The 23,356-nt window shown below is 49.4% G+C and overlaps 2 protein-coding genes across 2 annotated transcripts in view; both read right to left on the bottom strand.

Moving 5' to 3' along the window:
- Positions 1–10,179, bottom strand: part of usp34 (ubiquitin specific peptidase 34) — a 47,639-nt gene extending 37,460 nt beyond the window's left edge. Inside the window, 6 exon segments of the mRNA XM_084685012.1 lie at positions 792–859; positions 1,171–1,320; positions 2,815–2,865; positions 3,568–4,114; positions 6,113–6,200; positions 9,863–10,179. Coding sequence (XP_084541138.1) covers positions 792–859; positions 1,171–1,320; positions 2,815–2,865; positions 3,568–4,114; positions 6,113–6,200; positions 9,863–9,905 — 947 coding nt within the window. The 5' untranslated portion in view covers positions 9,906–10,179.
- Positions 10,180–10,738: 559 nt separating this feature from the next.
- xpo1a (exportin 1 (CRM1 homolog, yeast) a) lies at positions 10,739–23,223 on the bottom strand. The gene is made up of 25 exons (XM_084685669.1): positions 22,578–23,223; positions 21,825–21,956; positions 21,416–21,517; positions 20,989–21,061; positions 20,779–20,840; positions 20,625–20,669; positions 20,049–20,230; positions 19,773–19,821; positions 19,500–19,619; positions 18,932–19,060; positions 18,510–18,668; positions 17,908–18,105; positions 17,368–17,506; positions 16,891–17,072; positions 16,185–16,341; positions 15,382–15,545; positions 14,855–14,989; positions 14,360–14,543; positions 13,896–14,002; positions 13,586–13,780; positions 13,109–13,277; positions 12,655–12,789; positions 12,196–12,355; positions 11,858–11,954; positions 10,739–11,731 (listed from the first exon to the last, which is right to left on the bottom strand). The coding sequence occupies exons 2-25, from the start codon at positions 21,948–21,950 to the stop codon at positions 11,585–11,587; spliced, it is 3,216 nt and encodes a 1,071-aa protein (XP_084541795.1). The 5' UTR covers positions 21,951–21,956; positions 22,578–23,223; the 3' UTR covers positions 10,739–11,584.
- Positions 23,224–23,356: the final 133 nt, after the last annotated feature.

The following is a 23,356-nucleotide window of genomic DNA, read 5'->3' as shown; positions in this document are numbered from 1 at the left end:
ATGTGAGGAGAGGCTGGCTGCCAAAGCCCTGACGACTGTTGCCATGGCGAGGGAAGCTCTTCCTAGCAACAGGCGAACGCGCGGCACTGAACGGACAGAGAGAGAGAGAGAGAGAGAGAGAGAGAGAGAGAGAGAGAGGGAGAAAGAAAGAAGGAGACGGAGAGAGCGAGCGCAAGGCCAGAAAGGTGGTCTAGACAGCTGCTGGTTCTCATCAGGAATCCTTTTTGGACATGTCTAAAAACATGGAGCCCCCCTCAAAATGCAACACAAAATTACATCTTTTAAACAACCTCAAGACGACAAGAGTATCTGCAATTTGCAACCCCCCAAAATCGAACTAGTCTACAAAATGCAGGCTAGTTTCTCCCGACATCCTCCCCTAATTGGCCTCTTGGGTGTTTGATCTGGTGCTGGAGACGGCAGACAAGACAAAATGGCGGGCGTAAACAAAACATTTATAAGAAATCCAGTATGAATTTCAGACAGCCCGAGGGATTATTCTGACTGAAAACGAGAACTCACATTCTCTCAGTGAGTCAGCCAGTCGCTCACTCTCTCTGTCCCCTTCTCTCTCTCCACCAATCTCTCATTCTTTCACTGCACCCCCCCCCCCCCCCCCAACTCTCTCTCTCAATAGCGTAACAGTCATATATATTCCAAATCTGTAACTAGGTTGAAATTCAGAGGCTCGAGGAAAGATCCCCTGCCCGCGATTTTCGAGACTCGGAAACAGAATGTGGTCAGGGGGATGCACTGGAGACAGGAGTAGCAGGCTTTTGTCTGGAACTTACCGTATTACGTAGGTGCGGAACGGTATTATGTGCTGCATGACAGCGGGAATGTGCAACCATATTCGGATCTGCGTTTGGGGAGAGGAGAAAGGAAGAAAAAAAAAAGAAAAAAAAAAAGGAGACTTTTATTCCAAAACACAAACTCCTTCAATTCACATAGCTGGGTGGCTACACAAGGATGTCATTACAGCTAGTCAGTTATATGGTTAAGCAACTTCAACAGGCTTCTAGAATGCGAGTGGAGGCCTGGACTGCAAACAGAAGACAAACACCATCAACGACCCAACTTCTGCACCCTCCGAAAGCATGCCGCGTGTCTTTCAGACAGAAAACAGCTTTTTCGGTTTGGTTTTTTTTCCTCCTCCCGGCGGTGACTCACGTTGGAGACGATGGTGATGAAGGCGTGGGCGAGGGGGAAGGGCAGGCTCTCCGGCGTTCCCGACTCGAAGCAGTCCTTCATCAGAGACAGGCCGTGCTTCCCGCAGAACATGCACACGTAGCGCAGCAGGTGCAGGGGAACCTCCACGTCCTGGTCAGAGACACGCGCCACACGCTCAGCACACTAAGTCACTCAAAGGGGGAGCATTTCTGCCTTCATTTATTTTTTATAGGGAGAGTATAGTCTGACCGGAGAGGCAGGGGAGGGAGAGAGAGGGAGAGTGATATGCAGCAAAGGGCTCTAACCCAATTATTACAACAACAAAAAAATATATATATATATACACTATGGCACATGAGGTAGACAAATTATGTGTGTATACACACACACACACATAATTTGTCTACCTCATGTGCCAGAGTGACCAACCCAAACATGTTGGCTGACTTGTGATGAATCCTGGTTGAGGAATGGGATGCCATCCCACAGCAGTGGGTGACCAGGCTGGTGACCAGCATGAGGAGGAGGTGCCAAGCTGTTGTGGCTGCGTATGGATCGTCCACACGCTACTGAGGTCCCTGACAGTGTAAAATTAACTAAGTGTAAAAATGGCTATTATGTGTTGTTTTTTCCTTATTACTGTGGGAGAGTGGAATCATCCAATCCACCGAGCAACTCAAAACGAGAGTGAATACCAACAGAAGAATATTGCAGGGGATTTTGGCACATTTTTTGGGACCGCTACCCACACGGTTAGTTGTGTCGCTCATTCCATGAATGCACGATCCTTACAAGTTGTACCTCGTTGTAAAGGTGACTAATCAGGCTTTCCAACGATATCAAATACAATACCAATTGGTGTTATTGAAGGGGAGGAATAATCGACCGAAATAACGTTTCCGAACTTTTCTCGAGGGGTTTATATATACACACCAATAAAAATGTACATGAACGCCAATGCTGGCGACAGGACAAGTGACAAAGTGGAATATGAGCGATGAGCCGTCACCGAGGCCCCATCCACACCTCTGATTGGCCTCGTTATTCAACTTGGCACAGTCAGTCACATCCGCAGTCAGTGCAGCACTTGTGGAGGTGGAATTTCAAGACGCACTCCCCCGATCGTGATCGGGCCTCGACCCTTCTGATCCATCCCACCCGTCGACGCCCTAACCCCAACCCCGCCTCCAACCTCATTCCCTAACCCTGGTCTCAAAGCCTCACCTGGGTCCTCCCCCCCCCCCTCCCCTCCCCTCTCACTGGGTAAGGAGATACAGAGGCTGACCCAGAACCAGCCCCCCCCCTCCACCGCCACCTCACTTCCTCCTCTCGACTCTTTAAATGGGCCACAGCTGTCAGGCTCTGGGCACGGCCACTTCTCATGCAGCTCCCCAATAAAACAGAAATAGCTCCAAGATGTCATAAATCACTAACACATAAGCAGCGTGACCACCGGGGAGAGAAAGACGGTCATCCTGAACGGACAGACACACCCGTTTCTTTCGGGGGGTGGGGGGGGTGGGTGTGGGGGGGGGGGGGGTGTGGGGGATGAAATAGGCGAGTATCGTCCGGATTTGGGTTTTGTGTGTGAGGATGGAAACGGTGAGGATGGGGTGAATCCAGGGGTGCGAGTTGGACACTTACGTTCATATCGCAGAAGGAGCCGAGGATATTGCTTTCGTGAGCAGAGATGTCCTGAGACAGTGAAACAGAGAGACAGAGAGACAGAGAGAGAAGAGACAGTGAGAGAGGGGGAGAGGAGGGAGACAGTGAGAGAGAGGGGGAAGGAAGAAAGGGAAAGGAAAGATGGTGAGGCAGATAGGCGGTGAGAGGGAGGGAGGGACAGAGGGGGGCAGTGAGAGAGAGCGACGAGAGAGCAACAGAGGAATGTGTAAGAGGGAGAAGAGATTGAGATGAGAGGGGGCAAACAAAAGAATGCAAGTCATTGCTGGGCTCTGTTCAAATGACTAGACGGCATAAATGTCTGAGTCTTTCTCCCTCAAGGTAAGAGGGTCTTGATAGGGTTGGACCTTGACAGGGCTCTTGAACAAAGAAAAAAAAACTAAAAGGCATCCAGTGTTGACCTCTGTAATGAACTGCAGACTTGTGTGTACTGCATATTGGGTTCTGGGAGTGGGTGTGTTTGGGTACTCGAATTTGAACACACGTGCAACATTTGATAGGCCCAGTTTTCCAGACATGGATTAAGCAGAGTCTTTAAGTAAGAGAACAATTCAAGGAAGATCTCCACTGAAAAAAGTTTTTAGTCTAGGACTAGGCTTCATCCATGTCCAGGAGTGGGCCACAGTGTGTGTGTGTGTGTGTGTGTGTGTGTGTGTGTGTGTGTGTGTGTGTGTGTGTGTGTGTGTGTGTGTGTGTGTGTGTGTGTGCTCTCACCTCTATAGTTGGGTGTGTGTTGTGTTTGTAGGCTGTGTAAAGGGGGAACTGGATCTGGAAGATCTTGGCAGCACACAGTAGCAACTTCTCCCTCTCCTCTGTGCTCCAAGAGCTGAACGGGTCCTGGTTGTCTGCACTTCCACCGCTAGCCGTTGCCGCTACGCTACCTCCAGCCCCGCTGCAGCTGGTGCCCTCCCCGGGACCCGCGGCCTCGGGCTGGGCCGGACTGCTCTGGCTCGCCCCTTGGCTCTGGGACTTGTTGTGGTTCTGGTCGGGCGCGTCCCCGTCCTCCTCGGCCGAGTCCCTCTCCACGTTCAGGGGCTCATCCTCACCAGGAGAGGAGGGCCGGGGGAGAGCCTCGGGCCTGGCTCCGCCCTCGCTCCACTCTGGGCCCGGGGCCCCGCCCCCGCTATGGGCGGAGTCCTGGGCGGAGCAGAGGCTGTCCCTCAGGCTGGTTACCTGGGCGATGACCAGGCTGATGAGGGCGTACACCAGCTGGTTGAACACCTCCAGCTGCTTGTACTCTTTGAAGCAGCACAGACATTGCCTGGGGGAGAGGAAGAGACGGTTGAGGAGAGGCAGGTAGAGAAACAGAGAGAGAGACAGAGAGACAGAGAGAGAGAGAGAGAGAGAGAGAGAGAGAGAGAGAGAGAGAGAGAGAGTCAAAGATGCAGGGGGGAATGAAGATGGGGGGGAAAGGGGGGGAATCCCAAACAATATAAGTACATAAAGTCAGTGAATATTCTTGAAATTCAAACAGAAAGTCAATTTAATTACAGTTAAGTGAAGAGCATGTACTGCCTAACTAGGGTCTAGTTTGGAACAATACATTGTTTTGACTTTTGGAAAGTGTTCAAATCATATTCAGACTAAAAGGCTTCTTCCCCCAAGCAGACGTGCTGTTAACAGCCGTGTTGGATTTGACTTGTCTTCACTGTACAGCTGTTTTAAAATTCCACAGGTATGCCATTACAGAGTCCGTTCTCATTACAGGCATCAAATAGGCTAAACTGGCATTAGGTTGGGGTACTAACCCATAATCCTCTTTTTTCCACAGAACCAAAAACATTTTGCAGAAAGTAATGAGGCCACAGCTTCAAAACTAATCACACAGACAGAAACTGACGCTTAATCTATTCTCAGCTCTGGTCGTTCTTGAAATAATTATCTCTCCCAAACAATGCTTCCCAAAATACATTTGTGCGTGAGTGTGTGTGTGTTGCGAGTTAGTAGTGTTCTCCTTATCCTCAGGCTGGTAATCTGTAGTTCCTGTTGACAGGCACACAGATATTAATTGCCAAACATGTCCGAGAACAGCGTAGCACTGTCATGATGCATTCGCATTTTTATATACACCTTCTGCAGCTGTGGGACAACAGCAACTCCTGCAAGTCGCGTCAGAAGCTCCTCAAGGCTCCTTTCTTTTTAAGCACTTTGAGCTGCAATTCTTGTATGAAAAGCGCTATATAAATAAAGTCTTACTTACTTACTTTTCCACCAAGAGAAAACTCACCTAAACTCAAGAGAAACCTTTTTCCTATTGTAAATCTTTAGACGTTTTTTTTCCCCACTATGATTATTACAGTTGTGTTGTTTGAAGGGCAGCGTGCAATGGGTTGGTTGATGGCAGTCTACTGGTACTAGTGTACTGTAGGTAGTGTGTGTGTGCATGTGTTCGGGCATGTATTTTACGAATGATGTATCTGTATTTAAACGGTAGATACTGTACTGTATGTGTCCAAGTCAAATTTCCTTCGGGACAATGAAGGCCATCTTATCTTACTCTGCCAGCCCGAGCCAATGAGGACAGGAATATCAAAACGGAGAGCTCCCTATGAAAACCTCATTGTTGAAGACCTTTGTCCCTGACAAGCTAAAGCTAGCTAGCCTGGCTGCCAGCCCAACTTCTCCCCGCCCACAAAAAAATTTGGTCGGGAAGTTGGGTCAGGAGGGTCTCGTATTGGGAACAACTACATAAAACCAGGATCTGGGCGGACCAATGAAATTGCCAGGGCGGGCTTTATACGACGATGGACAGATGATCAACAGTAACGTAATCAACAACGTCACGAAAGAGCCCTTGGGCTGAATTTGTTTTCAACAAACAACATATTACGTTACTCTGATTGGCTGTAGGTCTATCCAATTGAGGGTAGAGGCATTTGTTTTACGAATTCGGTTGAAACACGCCCCGTAGCCACAGCCCAACGGAGAGTTTTCAGACTCATATTCTGACTAGAATTATGAGTATGACAACGTCAGGCTAAAAGCTAGCTACAAGCAACCCAAACCAGATAGCCTAGCGATTAGATGCTAGCCCCCACTGGTGACATTACAGTAATTCATCATTCAATTTGACGTCATTTGACGTCATTTGATGTCATTTGACTCGGCCGGGAATCGAACTGCCAACCTTCAGATTACCAGCCCGATTCCATCACCGTTCAGCCACCTGACTCCCACTCTTGAATGATGCATGAAGTGCACATGGTTGTTCGGGCGGGCTGAGGTGTGTGTCGGAGCAGGGCCTGGGAGGACAGCTCACCTCTGGGTCCAGGAGCTGATGTAACTGAAGACTCTTAAGGCATGCTCCTTCTTCAGCTGAAGGCCTTCCGTGCTGTCTGCATCTGAAACTGAGGAGATGGGAGAGATGGAGAGAGAGAGAAAAGAGAGAGAGAGAAGAGTCGGTGTAAGTTGAAGCGGGGCGGCTGTGTTTGAGTAGACGGAAGCGACACTCGAAATTCCACGTGAGACTTTGAGGCATCGCCTCAGGTGATGTGTCGAGCTGCTGGCTCAGGGCCAGGTGGAACCAACGACCACACGAGCCCATGTTAGCAGTCCGGCTGAAGGACCACCTGTTCTTGATACCCGAGCACCATGGACTGGTTCCTGAACACACACTAGGCCTGACGTCAGTCCATAACAAAGGTGCTCTTTCCGCTGAGAATCGGCATTATCAGAGGAACGGTCCCAGACTTTTGTTTATTTTAGTCTGGGACAACTAGACCTAATCTGGTTCCGCTCAAACCTGCCATTTATATACCTCTATGTGATGGTAACAACCGTCAAGGCTACTGGACAGCTAAGACGAGGTGAACATCTTAGCAGCCAATAAAAAACCAAGCCTTTCCTGGATTCCTTTCCAGTCTATCCAATCATTCACTGTTTGGACTGAATCCTAACTTGTCACAGCCCGAGCCAGTTGATTTCACACTGACATCGATGTTACCTATCAGAATCAATGTTTAGTTCCATACGAGTTTACGCCTCACCGCTTCGCATTACAAATACTGTTAAGGCAACTTGGGCCTAAAGCCCAGTTCAGAAGACCGCTAACGTGCGGAAAGGGAATCTGTCAAAACTGTCTCGGAGGAGGGTTATTTCCGTGACACCTTTCTCTTGCCACTGTAGTGAAGAATTAGCCTATATTCCATCCAAACAGACCTACGGCGGTCTCATTCTGCTCGTGGCGGGTCGGTTGCCATGACCTGTGCTCTTCATGATGACTCATGACAACTATGACTCATCGACACGTGGGTCTAACATCCAGGACAACGTAGTCGGGGAGAAAAGGGGGCAGAAAAGTATTTGTTTGCGCGCGTGTGTGTGTGTGTATGTGCTTATGCATAGAAACCTGTTCTGAGAGGACTGGGCCCGTACCAGTCGACAGACAAAAGAGTCAACCGGGAAGAACAAAAAGAAAGGGACTTGTCTCCAAGCAACTGGCTCCGCCCCTTTGAAGCTGCATGACAGGGATGAAGAAAACAGCAGGGTTCTAAAGTTCACAGGACACCTCAGTGACCCTGACCTAAATGTGTGTGTGTGTGCGTGCTCCTTTTTCCTCTTTTCACCGCTCGTCTCATACAAGGCCTTATCTTGCAACAACAACAAAAAAACGTCATAATAAAACTCCCTCCAAACTCTGTAAGCTGCAAGAAAACTGTTGACACCATTGTTCGGTATACAACATGGTGATCGCCCCAGATAAGAGGATCTGGGTCCAGCAACTATTGTTCTGGTAGTAAAGCAGTGAGCTATTTGAAACAATAATCAAATATGCTCAAAACTGTTAAAAGATTGTTTTAGTTTCCCAACTGCTCCCCAGATCCAGTTAGCTCTGGACAGTTTTTGGCTCAAATTGCAGGACTAAAACATCCTAAAGAAAGATAGGCCTACACCACAAAAAACGGTCAGCATTAGTACAGCCTTCAGGTAAGCTGGACCCAAGTCTGTGCTTGTTGGTAACCTCTGGCCGGCTGGCTGGCAGGGTGCCAAAGAGCATCTTGGGGCAGAGTATGCACATGTAGTGGACCATTCACTTGCACAGCAGTTTTTGCCAACACCCTTACAATCCAAAAGGCTTCCCCCCTGCAGACTGGGCCACACACACACAAACTAAAACATGCTACAACTGCAAATTTGAGGTCAGAGGTTGGCTGCTGATTGCACACATGGAGCTGTCCGTCACAGGCAACAAGACCTCACCTCTACACACACACACACACACACATCTTGTGTTTTGCTGAGAATGTTCCCTTATACTACTGCATGTAAAACAACTGCAGAACCCCTGAAACAACTGTTCTTTAATGCATGCATAAGCCTACTTCTGAGTTTGGAACAGCCTTTGATATATTTACGGGAAAACTGCAACAGGTTTCGGGTGTAATAATAATTACACGAACAAATAAGTCCACAGATTGATTAAGGTCAACTAAAAAATTAATTTAAATCAGACATCTTGATTTGGGAACTCAAGTGTCCAATCATTTGTATGTTATAAGTTAAAGTTTACTCCAATCGCGCAAATGAACCCAAAAGGGTCAATGCAATGCTAAAACCCAAAACAATTATTTAACTTGTTCATCTTTTTTTATTTGATCAAAACAAGCAATCCTATTGACAGACACAGAAACGGCTAACTGTTTTTTGATACACGGCACCTTGTGTACTTTCCTTGTCCATTGTGGCATCATGCACGAGAGCAACCAGGCCATAAGCCTTGCTGTCAGAAAGTGTCAAGAACAATCGACAAAAAAAAATTATAGCAAAGATAAATGCACAAATGACATAATAACACTATATCAAACACAATAGCAATAGAAGACTGTCACGAGGCTAAGAGGCACACGTTACCAATACTTCAAATCGAACAAATAGTCTTTGTTTGTTAGCTTAGCTTTAAAAGAACCCGTCTCATTTGCAAAATTCTGGCCTTGCTACTCTGGATATTTAGCAGGTTAGCATCAAGCAGATATCAATACAGTTCTAGCGCAAGCTCTACTCCGTTGCATCAACAGTACTTGCAGTGTGGCCGTGCCCGTTTTTCCCGTCTTATTGGCATGTCACGATTTGCAATAATATTAATAATATGCACATTGTAGCTAGCTAGCTGACTAACTAACCAACTATAGTTTTGTCCAGCAAAACTTGTAGCCAGCTAACATTAGCCATCTATAGATGTGGAAAGTTCAGTAATGTGTAGACCAGTACTACTATGCATCATGCTACCAACCCAATCCATTTCTCTAGATATTTGCACATCTGACATATTCTTTTAATTCAAAACATTAAACAACCGGGGTATAGCATAATCATAGTTATGCAATGTTAGCTAACGCTGCAAGCATCTTTAATGGATTAGTGTTTTTAATGTGGTTGACTGCGAGGTCAGCGTGCAACTGGCATAACAGCCATCGACTCCAGTCTAAGCTAATAAAATAGCAAGCAAGCACGGGTTAACAGGCTACTTGTACTACTGAACGTCAAAACCTTGCTTTACTTGGCTTATCGTGCTTCACTTGGCGGAGTGTCCAACGTCAAAAGAAGGAGAGTGTCCAGCAAAAAATGCATAAGCAGAGCACAAAGATTTCTACAAGGTGCCTGTCACTGTCAAGCTAACTAGCAGATGTAGCTATGCTAGCAACCAACATTAGCTGACAGGTACAGCTAGGCTAGCTAGACGAAATCATTTTCTTCTGGTTACTGCCTGGCTGGAAACAGTGACAGACAGACAAGACAGGCCACAAGTGTGTTGAAGATTCACAATCAGACAACCATCCACGAGTGCCTCGAAAGATACCCGATCTTGCTAGCTAACTTTGTGCTTAGCATTATAACCAAATGTGACTGAGATGAGCATAATACAGTCAGGTAGCTAACCAACTAAGGATTTTGCTAACCTACGCTAGCTGTTTGTTATACAGCTAGCTAGGCTACATGACCAGGTTGCGAGTTGGCTAGCTGGTCATCTTTGCACCGTCTCGCTGTTTCATATAAAATTTTGTTTACTTACTTTCATTTAAAACCTCCACCAGCTCGGCGCAGTTTTCACACATTGTTCATTAAAAAAGAAAATAACGAAAAGTGTAGTCAAACCATTGGGAAATTGTTGGTTGATACGAATTGTTGGCAGCTGGTTGTTTAGGGAAAAGGCCCAACTTGGTTGGTAGATTATTTCATTCAATAAAATAAGGGAACGCAATAGGTGCAATTTGAAATGGTTTAGTAATATCTGAAACAAACAAAAGTCGGAGGCACTAAGATATAATCGAGTCAGTCTCCAATCGGAGCGTTACTGGAGATAGTAGAAACGGCAGCCATACTGAAAAGGGGGGGGGCACGGCATGTTAGCATTTCGTAACTTTCCGTTGTCTCCTTCGCCTCGTTCGGATTTTTTCGCTAGTCTCGCGGTCACTCCCAAGATCTGTTTACAAATGGCAGGCTGTCAAAAAAACTGTAGAGCGAATAGAGGAATAGTGCAAAAACAGTTTCCGCTCTCAATTGCTCGGAATACAAGTGTAAAATTCGAAACAAAGATGAAGAAATGCATACAGGCATTCCGCAAAATACGTATCCAATGCTCATAGTATTCTTAGGTATTCTGATTGATGGTGTGATAATTGGCAGTCCGCACATGGGCTGTAGGCTAAGTTAGTACTCGTCAGTTTATTTATTGTATGATATTGATTTATTAAAACTGTATCTTTTTTCTTTCTAAGAGTTAACTTATGTCTGTGGAACGGAATATTTTTGTTGGAACAGCTCATTATTTAATAAGAATCCAAAAATCTAATCAAGGTACGAGGACCAACTTCCCTCATATTATAATCAACAAATAGTTGATTTCAAAATAACCCAGCAACAAAGGAAAAAATACAGACATACAACATTTTGTAAAAATAACCAACTTTATGTTCCCATAGTACTAAGACAGCTTTACAAACAGGATGATATGCACATAACCTTCTATTTGATCGAACAATCTTGTCCAAATTCATCGCAGTCGGTTTTGGGTGCAAACAGAAGCCCTGACTTGTCCCAAGGAAAAAAATTAAAATAAACTGCTGACAAACAAAACAACAAAAGAAGCAGCGTCATTTCTAACCATTGACCTCACATTCATCTGCAGTGTACATGTGCCGCGCAGCTCCTTCGAGAGAAGACGAGGAAAAAAAAGGAAAAACTGCTCTTCCTACGAAGCAACTTCAGACGCCAGAGCACTTTAGAGTAACCTTTGTGTGCTTTAAACGTATATTACATATAAACAAATTGAATGGGATAATAGGGATGGGCGGGTTGTGTGGGACAGGCGGAGAGAGAAAGAGAAAGTTAAAAATAATCTTTAATTCTTTCAACTTCATGCACATCTAAACAAAGAATCGTATGACCAAACATAAAGCTTGAATTAGCGAGGGAAAAGAGTGTTATCATATGACATAAACGTCTCCGTATAAAATGCGTCCGTATGCAAAAAAAGGGGCTGGCCCCGGGTTCGGGGCGCAATTCTCATTTACATATTGGCATTGATTTGGTCGACATACAACCGAGTGCTGAGGGTCCTCCGGTTGCCCTCCACCTCCCCCTCTCAATCAATCACTCGCGCGTGCGCACACACCCACACACACACACCCACACGCACACACACACACACTATTGACAAGAGGAGCTCCCAGCTTTCTCTTGGGCTCTTTTTCCAAAACTGTACATGTTTGTTGTGGCTTTGCTCCGAGGGTCTTCAATCGCACATCTCCTCGGGGATCTCGTGGGGGTTGAGGATGCCGGGGACAGACATCTGGATCTTGTGTTTCTCCTCCTGGGCCTGGCGTAGGGATGCCTCCCTCTCCTCCAGGAACAGGTCGGTGGTGTCCTCGCCAGCAAACTCCTGTGGGGGAAAGCAGGGGCGAGGGGCGGAGGGGGTTAGGGCCCGTCTTGTGCAGTGCGCGTTTAGGGCGGGCGACATTGACGGGACGCTGGGTCCGACATTATGTTTGGATTCATGGCTGGTCACCTTGATCTGGACGAGGAAGTCCCGAAGGTGCTCTTTGAAGGCAGGGATGTCCTGGTTCAAGCTGAACAGGCCTGTTACAAACACCTTCACCTGGGCACTGGGGGGGGGGGGGGGGAGTAGGTATGGTTACAACACAGCCCATATGTAACCTCCAACTATTATTTGTTAAGCTTACTCTTCCTTTTACCTGGGCTTAACACACACACAATAACGACCATATTTCGGAGACCGAATATCAAATAAAAAGTGTGTGCGCGCGTGTGATTTTGAGCCTTTCGAAAAGAGTGCCCTCATGGCCCAACACAGACTTGTAGAAGCAAAGCTGGTTGGCTGCTTACTCTTGCAGATGGGGGAAGGCCGTCTTGAGCAGGTTGGCTACGTACTCCTGGACGTACACCTGGTTGGTGGCCGGGGTGGCCGTGCTGAGGGTCGTGCTGATCTTACCCTCCTCCACCAGGTTGAACATGTACGCCAGGATGGACGCATGCATCGTCAGGCCTGGGAGAGGAGATGGGGGGGGGGGACAGGGGCGTTTAGTCTTTTTGTTTTCCCTCCATATATATAGATATAAAAAAGGGGCATAGCACAACTGTGGAATAGCTGTTACGTGCAGTTGAAATGAAATCCAACGGGGTTGTTCTGTGCGAAACGCAAGCCCATGCCGACGTTCTTCGGATATTGAAAAAGTATTCATGCATTTGAGGCACAAAAAAACGCATGCGACTCAAACAGGCCTCGTGACCCTTCCTCCCTCTCCTGCCTCCCCTCCCCCCCCCCCCCCCCGCCCCCAAGCTCACCTGCTGTGTGGGAGGTGTCGGTGACCACAGAGAAGATGTGCTGCAGGATGTCGCAGAAGTAGGTCTGGTAGAAGCTCTGGGCTGCTGCCTCCTCCTGGGCCACGTTCTGGAGCAGCGTGTACAGGATCTGCAGACCTGGGGGGGGGGGAGGAGGGAGGGAGGGAGGGAGGGAGGGAGGGAGGGAGGGAGGGAGGGAGGGAGGGAGGGAGGGAGGGAGGGAGGGAGGGAGGGAGGGAGGGAGGGAGGGAGGGAGGGAGGGAGGGAGGGAGGGAGCATTTTAGGGAGAAGTTGTGAACAATTGATTTTGAGAGAGCTTTGCAATCTGTACAACCGTTCTCGACAACATTGTGCGCATTTGTTAGACTTCATGAGATGAATGGAAGTTTCTCTCGTTCATGACGTTGTTCCTGGGAGATCTCAGCGTGGGCCCGGCGTATTTGCGGGAGATGCTGACCTGTGTCGGCCACGTTCCTCATGGTGTGCTTGAAGGCCCAGATGATGGAGTCCAACACCAGCTTGAACTGGGCCGGGGGAATGGAGAGGAAGGCCGGGAAACACTGGGAGTTGACCGCTTGGAGGAGGTAGAAGAAGTGGGTCCTGTGCTCGGGGTACTCCTCAAAGTCCTGCCCATGGCGACGGGGAAAGAGGTGGATGGGGTTTAGGAGTAGAACCACATAAAGCAATGAACCACATAGACCTCCAGCTGTTTTTACTGGCTGAAGTTGGATATGGACGGGGCTACGCCACCATCAAGTAGACTGTTAAGCAAAGAAGTGGATATTCTCATCGGAACTAACTTCCAAGTTAGTACAGAGAGCTAGTAAGGGTTACAGGTGATGTACACGGTGGTTTCTAAAACCCTCAAATCAAATGTTAACGTCTGTGAATAAACCCAATTGGAAAAAAGCGTAGCACATCAAAAGCTCCTCACCTTGTTGATCATGTTCAAAGTGCACTCGAAGACGGCGTCGAAGATCTTGGGGATCTCGCCGGTGATGTGGGCGCCCAGCTTGTTGACGATGGTCGCCATGGTGCTAAGGACCTCGGGCTCGCGGGCGGCCGGGACGTTCCTCTGGTAGTCGATCAGCACCGCCTCCAGGAGGGGCGGGACAAAGTTCTCTCCCACCTGTGACGACCAAGCAGTTATTGCATGTTGACAATGGGGACGTCCCCTAACCCTGGGGCAGGAGGCGCGTGGGCCTCTCCTCGGACAGCTGGGTGGGAGGGGAGAGGCGGCTCACCATCTGGGGGTCGTTGGAGCGGCTGACCCAGCCGGAGATCAGCTTCAGAGTTTCTCTCTTCACCGTCCTCATACTTCGGATCAGGGGCTGCTTGGTCACCATCTCTCCTGTGGGCCCGAGTGGAGGTGGGGTTAGGGGAGGTGGTGGGGGGGTGAGCGCCAGCTTGTTTCCATGGCACCTCAGGTTTGTTTTGGCGCCGTCACAGTTACTTTCATGTGTAGCGAGGAGGGCGTTTTGCTTGAATGATGATGAGGCGTCGTATAGTTACAGATCAAGTACACAGTCCCAATCGTTGCAAATACTTTAGAAACTGATGCTTCTGTTGGTCAATGACCGACACCCACCCTCAGACACCCAAAAACACCAACACCCCACCAACACATTCAGACACCCACACTCACCCCAAAACACACACCAACAGCCACTCACAGACACCCACAGACACACACACACACTGTTCTGACCGTTGGTCTGGATGGCCGAGGAGATGTTCTCGCTCAGGCACTTGTACACGTTGAGCATGTCCAGGTAGATGCGCCCCAGTTGTACCACGAAGGGGTGGCCCACCGCCTTGCAGGCGCGCACGTTGGTCTTCAGGATGCTGCCCAGCTGGCGCACCGTCTCCGCGTCCTTCAGGATGTCCACGTTCTGGAGGGGGGAGGGGGGAGGAGACAAGGTCAACTTCTTGGATCATAAATAGAGATGACGCACCTAGTACAGGGGTTGGGTGGTGGGTATGGGGCTGGGGTGGTGGTGGTGGGGCTGGGGTGGTGGGGCTGGGGCTGGGGTGGTGGGGCTGGGGTGGGGCTGGGGTGGTGGTGGGGCTGGGGTGGTGGGGCTGGGGTGGTGGGGCTGGGGTGGTGGGACTGGGGCTGGGGTGGTGGGACTGGGGCTGGGGTGGTGGGACTGGGGCTGGGGTGGTGGGGCTGGGGTGTTGTGTGGTCTGGACGGCTGCTCACCTTGGTGGCCTGCTGGATGATGCTGTCCCACACCTGGTTGGGCAGCAGCATGTACTTCTCTATCAGGTGCTCCTGCACCGCCTGGTCCGTTTGGGCCCCGATCATGTAGCCCACCGCCTCGTAGAACGTGTGCACCTGAGGGGGAGAGCCGCAGGGAGAGTTGAGACTAGCCTTCAACCAACAAGGCAACGCAGCCTAAGAAGGGGTATGGTTAGAGGTCTTGAAGTCCTTTCACTAACTTTCACTATATGCTACATTACCCTTCTTATACACGTCTTATAAGTGTAAACTACATTGACGAGTTGAAGAATATGTGCACGTCCCCCAAAAAGTAACAATAAGTACACTCAGCACTCAAAAGCAGATCGGTAAACGAAAGTGTGTTAATAAGAGATAGATTTAGCTCTGTGGTTGGAATATTTCACTGTAGATCATGAGCTTGCAGGTTCAAATCCCTCCTTTGAAGTCACGCTGGATAAAAGCATCTGCAAAAAGAACAAGACCGTTTGACGTGTTTAACGTGTTACCTGTTGCGGCTGCAGGTCACAGATGATGGTGTTGATGTTGTTGAGGATCTCGTCGATGAAGGGCATCACCTCGCCCACCTGCACCTGCACAAAGTGGCGCCGGCACTTCTGGGCGATCTTGATGAAGGTGTCGCACGCCATGTCCTGCACGCCGTCGTGGGTCTCTGGGGGCGGGACAGTGGGGACGACAGGCGGTCAGTGAGAGAGAGAGACTTGTGGAGAGAGAGAGAGCGAGAGACTTGTGGAGAGGGAGAGAGAGAGAGACTTGTGGAGAGAGAGAGAGCGAGAGACTTGTGGAGAGAGAGAGAGCCTTGTAGAGAGAGCGAGAGACTTGTAGAGAGAGCGAGAGACTTGTAGAGAGAGCGAGAGACTTGTAGAGAGAGCGAGAGAGCGAGAGCGAGAGCGAGAGAGAGAGAGAGAGAGAGAGAGACTTGTGGAGAGAGAGAGAGACTTGTGGAGAGAGAGAGACTTGTGGAGAGAGAGAGAGACTTGTGGAGAGAGATTTGTGGAGAGAGAGAGACTTGTGGAGAGAAAGAGAGACTTGTGGAGAGAGAGACTTGTGGAGAGAGAGAGAGACTTGTGGAGAGAGAGAGAGACTTGTGGAGAGAGAGAGAGAGACTTGTGGAGAGAGAGAGAGAGAGAGATAGAGAAAAATGTCATGCGGTAAAGAGCCTGAGCCGGATTCGAACCCAGGCCGCCGCGGGGGCGCGTAGTTAGACCGGCGAGCCACCGGGGGCGCCCCGTCATCATGACATCTTGAACACAGTTCATCCCCTGGGATGGGCCGAGCGCTGCCTGCTCACCGTGCATGAACTCAAAGAGCTTGTTGACGACCGTCTTGAGGAACTTCCAGTGGGCGCGCAGGAAGCGGGGGTACTGGCCCACGATGTACATGATGTTGGAGGCGATGATGGCCTTGTTGTCCTTGCCCCGCTTCTGCTCGCACAGGCCCAGCAGGTCCTGGGGGACGGGGGACAGACGAGGGATGCCGTCAGCAACACATGGGGAGATTGTGGAAGCGTGCGTGTGTGTGTGTGGTGGATGTCTGTCCCTGGGACGTTAGATAGGGTTGTTGTCCAGTTGTGTTTTTTTTGGGTGTTGTGTCCGTGTGCAGAACGTATGTCAGTTAGTGACTACTTAAATGATTTATTGACTTATGTAAATAGGCGCCCTTTTAAGTATTTAAATGTTCGGTGCTAGGGGTCAGGGTTCAGTCCAGTATTTCCATGTTTAGAAACCATGGCTGCCTTGACCAGTGTGTGTGTGCTCGTCAGGGTCAGTGGTTGCGCGCCACAAACCCGTATAAACAAGTATCCAACCGACCGAGCGAGCGTTTCTCAACGCCTGACTCGAGTTCCCGTGGGCACGCGCTGCCGCGCACAAAACGAGCATCGCCCACCAGCCAAAGCGCTGGTGGAAATATGCCCGAGGCTAGTGGATTTACTGCTCGCCAGCGTGGCTGGTCTCTCGTGTCACATTGGCACCAGCCATGTGGCGGGGCGCGCTCACCTTGATGACGGTGACCAGGAACCTCTTCTCGTCCTCCTCGTGCATGGCCCCGCTGATGGAGCCGATGGCCCAGCACAGCGTGTTCAGGTTCCTCCACGACCACTCGGTGCCGTTCACCTGGTTGTGCAGCTTCTCCGTCATGATGCGCTCCGTGTCGGCGTAGTCCAGATGGGTCAGGTACACTGCGGGGGGGGGGGGGGGGGGGGGGGGGGGAGGGATATCTGTTATACGAGCGCGCGCGTGTGCGTGCGTGTGTGACCCTACACTGGAGGAGTATCCCGGAGGGAGGCGAGTGCGAGCTGACTCAACTGCTCATCAATGGAGGAATCTCAAAGATACAAACAAACAACAACAATCTGTGGACTACAGCAGAGAGGAGTCGGCTGAGGATACGTCCTGCACGCATGGGCGGTGTGTGCGTGTGTTTATGTGTGTGTGTGTGTGTGTGGGGTGGGGGGGGGGGGGTCCTGCTCTCACCCAGAGTCTCCCTCATGTTCTTGTAGAGGTTGATGGAGTCTGTGTCCTTCATGAACTCGCGGACCACCTCCCCCTGGTCGTTCTCCACCACCAGCACCTCCTCGGGCTTGGCCATTCGGCTCACCATCAAAAGACGCACCTGGAGAGAGGGAGGGGGGAGGATCGGGGGGGGGGGGGGGGGGGTCGAGGAAGGGTGAAGGGTTTAACATCACAGAAACCACTGAGCCGGTGTTTGTCCATGAGCTGTGGGCTAGGCTAGTGGGCAGTGGTGTGTGTGTGTGTGTGTGTGGTGTCCATCAACTGGGCGAGGGAACGTGTTTGCATGTTTGTTTTGTGTTTCTGTGTGTGTGCGAGCGAGCGCGAGAGAGAGGGGAGAGAGCGAGAGAGAGAGCACATCACGTGTGTGACAGACAGGAGGTAAACATCACTTCGTCCACACACGGGAACGGTGTATGTGAGAGAGAGCGCGTTTGTGTGCGTCTGAGCAAGAGCGCGCGTGAGCGACAGAGAGCGCGCGGGACAGCTGCACGCCTCCCCCACCTTGGAGAGCACGGGCAGGTAGAGGTGGCGTCGGGGCGGCACGTCAAAGTGCTGGCTGCCCGAGAGCAGCGGGGAGGTGGAGGTGGAGAAGGGGCTCTCCCGGTACAGCTCGGCCGCCAGGTGGTTCCAGTATTCCAGGCAGATCTTGAAGATCTCCGTCTCCTCCACCTCAGACACCAGCAGCATGTAGTGGAGGGCCTGGAGGAGGGGGAGGGATATTGCTGTTCAGTTTCACAGTAAGAAGCCACGGGTAAAGCTCAGTCGTGAGAGCAATTTACGGCCAATCAAAAAGGTTCAGAGGTTCAAATCCTCCCCTGTACTGTACGTCGCTTTGGATAAAAGTGTCCGATAATAATAACGATAGTAATGCATTTACATGTTGTCATTTAACAGACGCTCTTATCCAGAGTGACTTACAGTAAGTACAGGGACATTCCCCCCATGGCAAGTAGGGTGAAGTGCCTTGCCCAAGGACACGTCATTAGGCACGGCCGGGAATCGCACCAGCAACCTTCGGATTACAAGCCCAATTCCCTAACCGCTCAGCCACCTGACCAGATTATGTCCAGGTGGCCAGCATGTGTGTGCGTGTGCGACCGCACCTCCATCAGAGTCTCCCTCAGGTTGGGCCTCTTCTCGATGAGCTGGCCGTGCTCCTTGAGGAAGGTGCAGAGGAACAGGCTGAGGTTCTGGATGAAGTTCTGCTCGTCGTCCTTCCCGTTGGCGTAGGCCAGCCGGATGTTGGTGTTCAGGGGCAGCATCTGAGGAGAGAGGGACGATCAAGCTTCACACTTGGGACTGCTCATCCGCCGGATCCGCAATGGAAGGAATCGGTGAGAGACTGAGAGCACCAGTACGAACGAGGGCTTTGATTCAGGTTTTAATTGAGTGCATGTGCCAGCAGGGGGACTGCGTCTTTGTGTGTGTGTGTGTGTGAGTGAGTATGTGAGACGGCGCGAGTGAGACAGTGACAATGTGTGAATGTTCACACACACACACACACACCCACCCACCCACCACATACCTGTTTGAGCTGACACATGGTGAGGGTGAACAGGTTGACAAACTGCTCCTCGTACTGGTTGACGCTCACCCCGGCGATCTCCGTCAGGCACTTCAGCGTCACGTTGCGAAACATGGGCACGTTCAGGAACTACGAGTGCAAAACAGAAGCGGGGTTCGCGACACGGGATTTCTTGGTTGCTTTGCAACTGTCGACTTTGTATTCGTGAATGCCCTCAGGCCAAGACGCTACAGTGGAGTAGCGGCATTTGAAAGAGTTCAATGTTTTTCCCTACGGTTCTTTCACGCAAGCAAGCTTTACCCCTGAAAGAGCACCTTTGTGGGAGGGTACAGTGCCCCCAGCTCATCTATCTTAAAGTAAACAAGATGTGAATATATCATTTTTTCAAACTACTGTCTATTTCTGTGCGAGTCCATGGAGACCAACGTGAAAATACAACGAAGCTGCGTCCGAAATCAGATAAGGGCTCTCAAGCACTACTCCTGGGTATTTGGGATTTATTTGCACAGCTGTGGCAGATGGCGTGCCTTGCAGGGCAGGAGGGGTTATGAGGTGGCGTGGTCTCTACCTTGTACACCAGGGTGCTGATCAGTTTGGTCTCGAAGATGTACCCCAGGGGGATCCAGTTCAGGAAGCGCAGCAGAGTCTCCAGGGTGGCCTGGACCAGGGGGGCATTCTGGGAGTTTTCCTGTCACAGAGTGGGAGAGGGTGGGAGAGGTGTTCAGGGCAGCGTGCTGGGACTCCGGAGAAGGAGGAGGCGGTGGAGGAGAGGAAGGAGGATGAGGAGAGGACCCGTGTGGACATACAGGCCAAGGAGGGAGTTTAAAGTCCAATCGCTTACCATGACGAACTGGCAAAGCTGGAATATCTGGGAGAATTCGTTGCACATGCTGGAAAGAGGGGACAAGAAAAGAAAAGAACGCAGATCTCAGTTTCTCACAAAGCAGCACACCGAGCCATTAGTCTGCTTCGTGTAGAAAAAGAAAAACATGCCACCATTTTCCCCTCTGCTACAGTATTACAGAATAAAAGACCCTGTTTTTACTGAGTAAAGCATAAAAGACCCTTCACATCATTATTAGAGTGATGACGACGGGGTTCCTGGCTTGTGGCGTACCTATCCTTCAGGTGCTTGGCCTTGACCTGGGTCATCTGGCCGCTGGAGAAGTCAAACACCTCCTCGCTGAGCAGCTTGAGGATGATCATGTTGTTCTGGCAGAGGCTCTCGCTGGTGCGGCTGGCCCCCACGATGTCGCTGATGAAGGTGGGCCAGTGCTTGGGCCACTCCTGCTTCAGGATCTACGGGAGGGCAGGGCGAGGCGGTGTGAGCGGGCTCATGCGTTTTCAAAGAGCTTTTTTCGCATCGACGGGGTACGGTGGGCGCAGTAGGACGCGGGGCTAGAACAGCAGCTAATGGTTTTCGAATGAAAGGAAGGGAGTGATGTGGGAGGCATGGGAGGAGGAGGCTTGACGGAATTGGTCTCTGCTTTGGCCCCGTTCCAAATCCCTTTCAACTCCCTGAACACTTGTGAAATGAAGGGAGGTGAAATGGGTGAGAATGGTTTTCACCGATACACAATCCACTTTCAGGATTATTTATTGATATATGCATTTATGGATGTGTGTATTTATTGATCCTCGTGTGTGATTCTGAATAGATGATGGGGACTAACGGCGGACGGGTCTGGTTTACCTGAACGAGAATCATGTTGAGTTTGGCGATGTACACCCCCTCTTTCTGCAACACACAACATAAGGAGACGGTTGGAGCCCAGAAGGCACAGTGCACACCCCTCACCTGCGCCCCTCGTCCATCTCAACATGAGAAGGGAGAACGCAACACTTACCTCGACGTTTGCGGCATCAGACGAGGTCTTGATGATCAGCCCGACAACATACTTCTTAATTCCTGAAAAACGTGAGGACATGTTTTATCCTCCAACAAGGACATCTGGACAGCTACAAAACACATTGACGATGAGATGAACTTGAATTCCTGTCAACAAAATAAACCTGATTCCATATATATGTATCCTATGTTTGTTTTGTTTTTTTACCATCACATTGATTTCTGGGGAGAATCTTCCAGCGTGTTTTGATCACCGTCTCAAGAATCTGCAGTGCGTAGTACTGGAACAGATGCAGGGGAGAAACTCAGGGTTAGGCTTCAGTAACTCAACAAACATGAGTAAGACCTGCATCTATCAAGAGGATAAACACTGGAGAGCCAACACAAAGCCAACACAGAGCAATACTTGTAATTCGCTTAAGGACAGTTTTCATTCCATAATTTTGAGGTTTATTTCATGCCATTAAATTTTGCACACACACCAAAAAATTAGAAAATGTCTGAAGACACCAGAATACAAGATAAATCTGTTTCTGATTTGCAGACGTATTACTTCGGAGTGAACTTTTGACAAGTCCACTGGAGTTGGACAGAGATTATGATGTAACATGGGAGGAGTCCGAACGCAGACATACTTTCGTCTTCATGTTCTGTGAGAACTCCAAGATGGTGTCCACCCTGGTCCAGGCATCGGGATGGTCCTTCAGGTTGGTCAGCACCTCCTGGGCCATTCTTTGCTGTGGAAGTCAGGTGAGACAACAGTTTGCAAGCGATGTGGGAATCCGGGACTTTGTGATTTCAACATTCCGGATATCAAAACCATTTCCTTGGGAGATGCCATTTTTACATTTGATAGATAGAGCTCGAATACTTGGCCTGCGTATGCCTTGTGTGTGTTCTTTACACGTAGGTTTTGATTTCCCAGGCAAGTCAGTTAAAAACATTTTCATTTTACAATAACTGCCTGAAAGTAACCAAAAAATGTTTGTTTTTTTCTGGCCGCTGGTATCAGTCCTTTATAATACCACGTAAAGTGGTTCTCACCTGGGATCCGATGTCATAGTACATGGAGTTGACCACATTGTCCAGCAGATTGATGTCAAGTTTTTGACTGAAGTCAAGCAGCTGTCTGGCTGCATGGTCCGCCAACATTGTCATGTTTGCTGGCATAGAGCTCTAGAATGAGGAGGGACGGGGGCAGTGTTTGGGGTAAAGGGAGAAAACACAAGAGCCTTAGTACAACTTCTTATAACCAGAATCCAGCACAAGCTTTCCCTTTCAAGTTCCTCGTGGAGCTAGCGTTGTTACCCCGAGTATTTTGTTAATCCACCCACGTTAGTGGGTAATCCTCCACGTTAGTGGGTGAAATGTTGAGGGTAGGTGAAATGACATCACTCCCTGCCTCACTGACGACAAAAGCTAACAAGCGTGATTGTATTTTTCTGAGAAAAGGCGACACGTTGTGGTCAGAACAAACCTGTGCTTTAGCAACCCCTCCCTCCTTCCAATATGAGACTGGGTACTGTTAGCTTAGATGTGGATTTAGCTGGTATGGTTCATATAAATCAATTAATTGAATGATAATGTCCAGTCACTCGCATCATGTTTTAGATTAGTGTTAAAATAGTGGTACAAAAATCTTGTTATTAAAAACCCAAGCAACCACCTCGCAAGCGAGGTAGCTGATTTTGCTAACTTGCTAGCGTTAGCTAAATCATAGCTAACTGATAAAACAACACAACAGCCCCAAACTTAACAACCAACTACCTTGCTCGCTAGCTCTGCAACTGAACTTACCTGGTTTATTCTGTCTTTTCAGTGTGGAAATCTAGAGGATTACTTGCTCTGGTTAAACAACTTTATCTTGTCTTCCCAATGCACGCTGGACAGGCTGGAGGCTGCCAAGCAAGCTATCTCATGGCACACGTTCCACGGGCTTGACATTCACTGACTACCAGTTGGCGTCCAGGCTAAAAAGCTAACTAGCTTGCTGCTAGCGAAAATTTCCTCCTTTTGGTTCTACCACTGAAACGAACTTTCAGTGTAATAATCAACACTAACACAAATGACCATTTACCACAAGACCGTATCCACGATTTGCACTAGCAAAATCCTATGATTGAGAAACTCACGGCTAGTTGTACTAGCAAGTTAGCCTGCTAATTCAAAAGTCAATGATGACTTGGGTTCCCTGGCTAGCTAGCTAGCTTAGCTAACACAGATTTACGGAGTCACACGTTTTGCGTTATTCCGGTTCATAATCACGATATTAAAGAGTCTTGAGTTTATTGTAGTTTCTACTCGTCTATAATATTAGATATCAGGGTTGTTTAAGAGCGTGTAAGGCACCTCTTCCTCTCATCTCATGCTTCAAACCCAATACCGGTTGAAACCGGTTGAGACTGGGATATTCCATCTCGGTTTTTCGGCCCATGGCGCCGCGTAAAATTTGGACTATGTGCACGCCCTTGCGTGATCTGATTGGTTTGTTGATACATTTTGTATAGACTGACCAGTTTTTTTACAGGCTGGCAACCCTGTCACTCTGTCTTTTCATCCCTCTCAGCCCATGCGGT

Source organism: Hypomesus nipponensis, chromosome 21, assembly GCF_054491055.1.
Source record: "Hypomesus nipponensis isolate SF chromosome 21, ASM5449105v1, whole genome shotgun sequence".
Lineage (NCBI taxonomy): Eukaryota > Metazoa > Chordata > Actinopteri > Osmeriformes > Osmeridae > Hypomesus > Hypomesus nipponensis.
This window is presented reverse-complemented; position numbering and strand designations above follow the sequence as displayed.

What these genes read in the sequence shown, in the direction of transcription:
- xpo1a (XM_084685669.1), bottom strand. Translation starts at nt 21,950, where the DNA reads ATGCCAGCAAACATGACAATGTTGGCGGACCATGCAGCCAGACAGCTG. An exon ending in TCAACATGATTCTCGTTCAG is followed by an intron (nt 20,231 to 20,624) that starts GTAAACCAGACC and finishes GCCCTCCCGTAG; the next exon opens with ATCCTGAAGCAGGAGTGGCC. An exon ending in TCAGCACCCTGGTGTACAAG is followed by an intron (nt 19,061 to 19,499) that starts GTAGAGACCACG and finishes TTGCACTCGTAG; the next exon opens with TTCCTGAACGTGCCCATGTT.